The following is a 7,438-nucleotide window of genomic DNA, read 5'->3' as shown; positions in this document are numbered from 1 at the left end:
ATTTTGTTTTATAAATTAGAATTGATGACTACTGTAACGAATGCCCAAACAAGTACTACTGTGGTGGCTACAATGACGCTAACCCCCTCTCCTGTTGTAACAATACCGGTAAATCACGGTGAAAAGTCAGGGAAGTTCTCAAGAACTGACTTTAAAAGATGGCAACAGAAAATGTTGTTCTATCTTACAACTCTAAACCTGGCTCGTTTTCTCCGTGAAGATACTCCTATCTTGAAAGAGGATGAAACCGACCGGCAAGTGGTTGTTGCGGTTGATACTTGGAAACATGCCGATTTCCTTTGCCGGAACTACATCTTGAACGGACTTGACAACACAGTATACAACGTCTACAGTCCAATCAAGACAGCAAAGGAACTTTGGGAATCATTGGAGAAAAAGTACAAAACGGAAGATGCTGGCTCAAAGAAATTTGTGGTTGGCAGATTCCTAGATTTTGTAATGGTTGATTCAAAAATTGTGATTAGCCAAGCTCAAGATTTCCAACTCATTTTGCATGACATTCACGCAAAAGGCATGTCTCTCAGTGAATCCTTCTAAGTTGCAGCCTTAATTGAAAAATTACCAAAAGGCTGGAAGGAATTCAAGAACTACCTCAAACACAAGCACAAAGAAATTTCTATGGAATAATTAATTGTGTGTTTGAGGATTGAGGAGGACAACCGCAATTCTGAAAAGCGGGCTGGTAAGCATCCTATGGAGTCTAAGGCAAATGTGGTGGAACATGCTTCAAAAATCAAGAAACGAAAGTCTTTTGGAGAAAGTTCATCACAAGGCTCTAAAGGAGGGATAATAAAAAGTACAAGTTCAATGGCAAATGTTATATCTGTGACAAAGAAGGACATCGAGCCAAAGATTGCCGTAGCAAAGGCAAAAGCAAAAGAAGAACAAACAAGAAGCCTGCTCAAGCCCATATGACCGAAGTGCACAAGATTTCCAATGGTATAGATGATATCAATTTTTCTGCAGTTGTTTCCGAGACAAATCTTGTTGGAAATCCTAAAGAATGGTGGGTGGACATTGGTGCTACTTGCCATATTTGTGCCGACAAAAAGATATTCACATCTTATTCTTCAGTGGACAAAGGTGAACAACTTTTTATGGGCAACTCCTCAACTTCCAAAGTTGAAGGATAAGGAAAGATTGTACTCAAAATGACATCTAGAAAGGAACTCACTCTCAACAATGTGCTACATGTACCGGATATTCGTAAGAATCTTGTTTCCGGATCTTTGTTGAGTAAAAATAGGTTTAGGCTAGTATTTGAGAGTGATAAATTTGTACTTACAAAGAATGTGATGTATGTTGGAAAAGGTTACATGTCTGATGGTATTTTCAAATTAAATGTAATGACCGTTGTACCCTCAGTTATTAATGATACTACATCTTCTTCTTACTTGCTTGAGTCTTCAAATTTATGGCATGGTAGACTAGGATATGTTAATTATGGATCTTTGCGTAGATTAATTAATATGGAATATTTACCTAAATTTGACATTGATTCAAATCATAAATGTGAAATTTGTGTTGAGGCAAAATTATCTAAAACTCATTTTCGTTCAATTGAAAGAAGTACGGAACCACTTGAATTAATTCATAGTGACATTTGTGATTTTAAATCAATTCAAACTAGAGGTGGGAAAAAATATTTTATCACTTTTATTGATGACTATACTAGATATAGTTATGTTTATTTAATTCGAACCAAGGATGAAGTTTTGAAAATTTTCATTCAATATAAGAATGAAGTTGAAAATCAACTTGGTAAGAAAATCAAGAAACTTAGAAGTGATAAAGGTGGTGAATATGAATCACCTTTTGGTGAATTTTGTAAAGAACATGGAATAATTCATCATACCACCGCTCCTTACTCACCTCAGCAAAATGGAATTGCTGAAAGGAAAAATAAGACTTTAAAAGAAATGATGAATGCCATGTTAATCAGTTCTGGATTACCTCAGAACTTGTGGGGGGAAGCAATACTTTCTGCTAATTATATACTTAATAAAGTACCCCGAAAGAAAGTGAATCAAATACCTTATGAATTGTGGCATGGAAGAGCATCATCCTACGAATACTTAAAAGTGTGGGGGTGTTTGGCTAAAGTGGCTATTCTTAGTCCTAAAATGACTAAGATAGGTCCTAAGACCATTAATTGCATTTTCATTGGTTATGCTAAGAATAGTAGTGCATATCGGTTTTTGATTTATAAATCAGAACATATCGAAATGCATGTAAATACTATTATTGAGTCAAGGAATGCATCATTCTTTGAACATGTATTTTCAAATAAGACTGGACAAGAGACTAGTAACAATAAAAGATCTCATAATACTATTACTAGTCAGGATCAAGAACATGATCAAGAACAAGAGTTAGATCAAAATGAGGAAGAGGAACTTAGGCGTAGTAAACGTGCTAGAACCTCAAATCTTTTGGTCCTGATTTTCTAACATATTTGTTAGAAAATGAGCCTTTAACTTTTAAAGAGGCTATGTCCAGTCCTGAAGCTCCTTTATGGAAAGAAGCTGTCAACAGTGAAGTTGAATCCATCTTGCAAAATCACACTTGGGAATTAGTGGACCTGCCACCAGGTTGTAAACCTCTTGGGTACAATTGGGTTTTCAAAAGGAAAATGAAAGTAGATGAATCAATTGACAAATACAAGGCAAGACTTGTGATCAAAGGTTTTAGACAAAAAGAAGGTTTTGATTACTTTGATACATACTCACTGGTTATTAGCATAACATCCATTAGAATGCTAATTGCCATTGCATCTCTATACAATCTAAAAATTCATCAAATGGATGTTAAAACCGCTTTCTTAAATGGTGAGTTAGAGGAAGAAATTTACATGGAACAACCAGAAGGGTTTTCAATTCCAGGGAAAGAAAAGAAAATGTGTAAATTTTGCCTATAAATAGAGCCATATTCCAGCAGTCTAACGGATCCAAAAAATTTAGTCTGAAATTTTGTCCTTTTGCTGTCCATTTCCTTTTAGTGCATTATTCTTCATATATAACTTTAGGAATAAATATTCAGAGAGTTAGAACACAGGTTTGGTTCGCCGAACAATTTGTTTTGGTGTGCTACTACAAATTGGTTAAGATCATTGTATCCTGGGAGATAGACGCCACTCAACCGTAAGTACCGTAGCGGGGTGAATCTTTCTTAAGGACAAAGTGTCTCACACTCGACTTGGTCTTTTGATTTTAATTCGGTTCGATAAATAAATTCGGTATGTTATTTATTTATTTTGTTTGAATTAGTTTCAGTTTATTTTATTTACACAGAAGATTGTTCCAACAGTATATACAATCAAAAAATTTGTAATGAGCATGTGATATGTAATATCAATTTCTACCCAAATATCACAAAAATATATAATTAGATGTTTCCATTCATTGTATATAATTACAAAATATTATCAAAATACAATTAGATATGTTCTAATAAATCCATATTAATTTTCAAAAAGCAACCATTTGCTTTACATATCTACTTAGGCATCTAAAGTTGTACTCGACGTTCTTTCATAATATGAAAAGCATTTATGATGGAATCTACATCAAAATCTCGAGCAATGTCTTAGTCAACATATGTTAACAAGTAGCTTGAAAGAAAATAATCCTCTATCCTATTATGCAATCTAGTCTTTACAATTTTCATGACTGAATATGCACGTTCTGTTGTCGTCGTAGAAACTGAAGAAAACGCACCATTGACCACAAGTATTTTGTACGTTCTACGAGTTCTTTTCCAAGCTTTCATATCATTTACAGAGAGAGAGAGAGAGAGAGAGAGAGAGAGAGAGAGAGAGAGAGAGAGAGAGAGAGTAAAGTGGAGAAGGGGACTTAAACAATTAGGTTAATAAGAATTTGGAAATATTTTCAAGCGTGGGGCAGGTTACACGTGAGTAGTATTTTTTTTTTTTTTTATTTAGTTATGACCAAACAATTAAAAAATTTCGGCCCTAATCAGACAAAAAAGACTTTAACATATTAACAAATAAATTCTCAATTATTTTAACATTACTAAATTTAAAATAAAAATTAATTATACTTAAAAAATAAATTATTATTATTATTATTTTTAGTATTTATCAAAAAAATAATTAAATTTTTAAATTTTAAAGTAGAAAATTTAGGGGGTCGCGGTTCTTAAATTTTTTACAAAAATTTTGGGAAAGCGAACCTATATAATTTAAAAATATTTGTAATTTTAATACTATATCTAGGGAGTTTTTTCAAAGCTTTAGGCCCCCCACGGGTGCATCCCTGACTCACACCATTGTTGAAGAAATCAAAGAAGTGATGAACCACACCCATGAATTTGCAAAATGGCATACCATTAGTGCCCCATCCGACGTAGGCTGGTCGGGTACATTAATGCCCAAGTTAGAACCAAGTTTGATGCAGATGAAGATAGAAGTAACTATGGAGTTTTTGTGTGAGAGATTAACTTATTCTACTGGAGGGATCCTTTTATAGAGAATTAAACAACTGCCTTTAAGATTATATATCCGCTGGTTGTGGATAATTCCTACTTATTAAGGCCTTGCTTGGGGAGTGGCTAATATGGCTTAAAAAGTTGTCACATCACTCTTTTTATTTTTTTTGTACATGTTTTCGTAAAAAATTAAAAACCAACTAAAATAGTCAATTGCCAAATGAGCTCTAAGTGAGGATAAACCTTATCTAGATGCACTGTTGAGATGTACTATTGAGATATGCACCATAATTCTATCAACCATAATATTAGAATAATAACATGTGTCTATAGTAGTTCCCACGTAATTCTCACAGTTAGTATTCACTCTCTTGACACTATTTCATTCTAAAAGTTTCACATGTAACATGTGAAATTTGGCATTGCTAATACTTGAAAATTGTTCAATAGCTTCCAATGTTTCTGAAAACACTTACAGAAAATCTGTTGGGACTGTAAGACACCAGAAATCAATCACATACAATAACACAAGAATATTTACGTGATTTGGCAATTACCTACGTCCACGGAGAGCTATCGACTATAGAATTTCCCGGAGGGAGTTTACACCACTCACACCTCACTCACTCACTACAATACTCTCACTTACACATACACTTTGTGTTTTTGCTCACAATCTCTCTCAGATTACACATTGTAATCTATATCTCTCTAGCTCTTCCTCCTCACCTCATTTATACACAAATGAGAGAGGCTTTGATTGGCCACCACTTACCCCTTCCACTAGCTAGTGGGGTTGGTGGAGTGGAAGAGTGGGAGAGCCACCTTACCTATCTTCTTCCACTATCCGTGGTTTCTCCATTTGGGCAGTGGACTAACAAAATCAATATCAGGAATTTCAGACAAGATCTATGTACATCTTGGAAAGTTCATACTTTAAATTTCCAAAAACAAATCGCATGTGCTGTAATGACTTGGGCACTAATCATGATTTGCTGTTTTGGGATTGAGCAGGTTTATACTTGATTTATCATCACTTAAAGGTGGTGCACCCGGACAAGAGGATAAAATTTTGATCTTGTGGAAAACCCATCTGAAATTAGTCCAGATGAGATCAAACAGATCTCACAATGAAGTGGTTTTGGGCCCACACACACTGTACTCAACTCAGTATGCTGATCTCAGTTCTACACTATTGTTGGTTTAGTCCACAAAAATTGTTCTCTTTTAGAGTATCTCATTTAATTGATAGCAATAAGAGGACTTGGAGGGAACCGTTAATTAATACTCTCTTCCCGAGTGATATGGCTAAGCATATTCAGAATATTCACTTGTTTATGGTAGAGGAATCAGATAGAGTGGTGTGGAAAGGCTGCGAAGATGTCAGATACTCTGTGAAGTCAGGATATTTTATGGCAATGGATAGGGGAGACTCTGAAATACATGGTCTGGGGTTAAGTTGTTGGTGTTGGAAGAAAATATGGAACCTTCAAGTTCCTGCAAAATGGCCTCTATTTCTATGGAAGTTTATTCATAAAATTTTTCCTGTCAAATCCGCGCTTATAAGTAGAGGAATTAGAGTTGATCTTCGATGCCCAAAATGTTTGGAGCAAGAAGAATCAATGGAACATTTCTGTTTTCAGTGTCCCTTTGCAAAGCACATTTGGAGGGGATCTTGGTTGGATTTGGATTTTGATTCAGGGCAAAGATTGTCTGTTCAAGAATGGATTGAATTCTGGTTCAGAATTGCACCAGATGACCAAGCTATAGTGGAAGCCGTTAAGGTACTACGGGGTGTATGGATTCATAAGAACAAAGTGGTTTTTCAGGATGAGTTTGAGCATCCGATTCAAACAATTGAGTGGATTGACCATCTGGATTTACCTTCCAATAAACAACTTCATGATAAATTGCTTGGGACTAATGCTGGTAAAAGCATGGATAATGCTTCATATGTTATTACTAAGAATGTTGGTTGGTGTCCAGATCCTATTGTGCACAGATTGTCGAGTGTTGCTGTGGAGAATTAAAACAAAAACAGAGGTGGAATGGGAGTTGGACTCCATTTTGAAAGATATTAGCTATTTTGTATAGTTTGGATCATGTATGTATCGTTAAAGTAAATAGGAAGGATGTTTAGCCTGCCCATGAGGCGGCTAAGTCGGCCTTAGTTCAGGCCTAATTATATGTTTTGTATGCGTATGGGTTTTATCTGTTGTTATTATTATTAGAATGAAGGACTTTATTTTCTTCAAAAAAAAAAAAAAAAAAAAATCATTTTTTGTGTTTTATGTTTGTTATTTTTCACTAACATTCCGTTTGTTTCGGGAGAAAAGGGGAATTTGGTCAAAACTTCCTCGTAATAAAACTTTAATATATTAAGGACAAATACACAAAATTTTACTTGAAAAGTCCAACACATATCAGTATTATCAAAATATTAAACTTTAAAATAACATTGTCGGTTTTTTTAAAAAAAAAAAGATCTATCAAATAAGATCCATGTTGACTATGAAATTCTTTAAAAAAAAAAATATTACCGTCGAAATTGATGTAAATAGTAACATGTTATTCTGTTTGACAGTAACATGTTACTTTGCAAATATTGTCCACAAAAAAAAAAAAAAAAAAAAAATTACTTTGTCATTTCTCAATTATGTGTTTTCGTCTTAGAGTTATATAAAACAAAATAAATTGAGCTGTCATTTTCACTAAACAAAGATCGATTTTGGCTAAATTTCCCTTAACCAAAACACAAAGTAAGAGAGAATTTTAATTTTGCCACTATGATCATATAACAAAGGATCAAACGATAATAGAGTAAACTCATACTTCAAATAAACATATTGTTCTGATCCCCTACTACACCAATGATGTTGTCCATAGTTAATTGTTGTTTCTTCTTTAAAAATCTCAATTTTTAGGCAACTAATGTTTTAAAAAAATTAATAATAATATTAACACGTCCTTT

The 7,438-nt window shown here is 34.1% G+C and overlaps 1 protein-coding gene across 1 annotated transcript; it reads left to right on the top strand.

The window, feature by feature from the left end:
• Window positions 1–5,771: 5,771 nt before the first annotated feature.
• LOC145807265 (uncharacterized) lies at window positions 5,772–6,497 on the top strand. Its single transcript, XM_082905224.1, has one exon. It carries the CDS (start codon window positions 5,772–5,774, stop codon window positions 6,495–6,497), a length of 726 nt encoding a protein of 241 aa, XP_082761350.1.
• Window positions 6,498–7,438: the final 941 nt, after the last annotated feature.

The sequence above is a fragment of the Camellia sinensis genome, chromosome 14, assembly GCF_055761805.1.
Source record: "Camellia sinensis isolate YWXY chromosome 14, ASM5576180v1, whole genome shotgun sequence".
Taxonomy (NCBI): Eukaryota; Viridiplantae; Streptophyta; class Magnoliopsida; order Ericales; family Theaceae; genus Camellia; species Camellia sinensis.
This window is presented reverse-complemented; position numbering and strand designations above follow the sequence as displayed.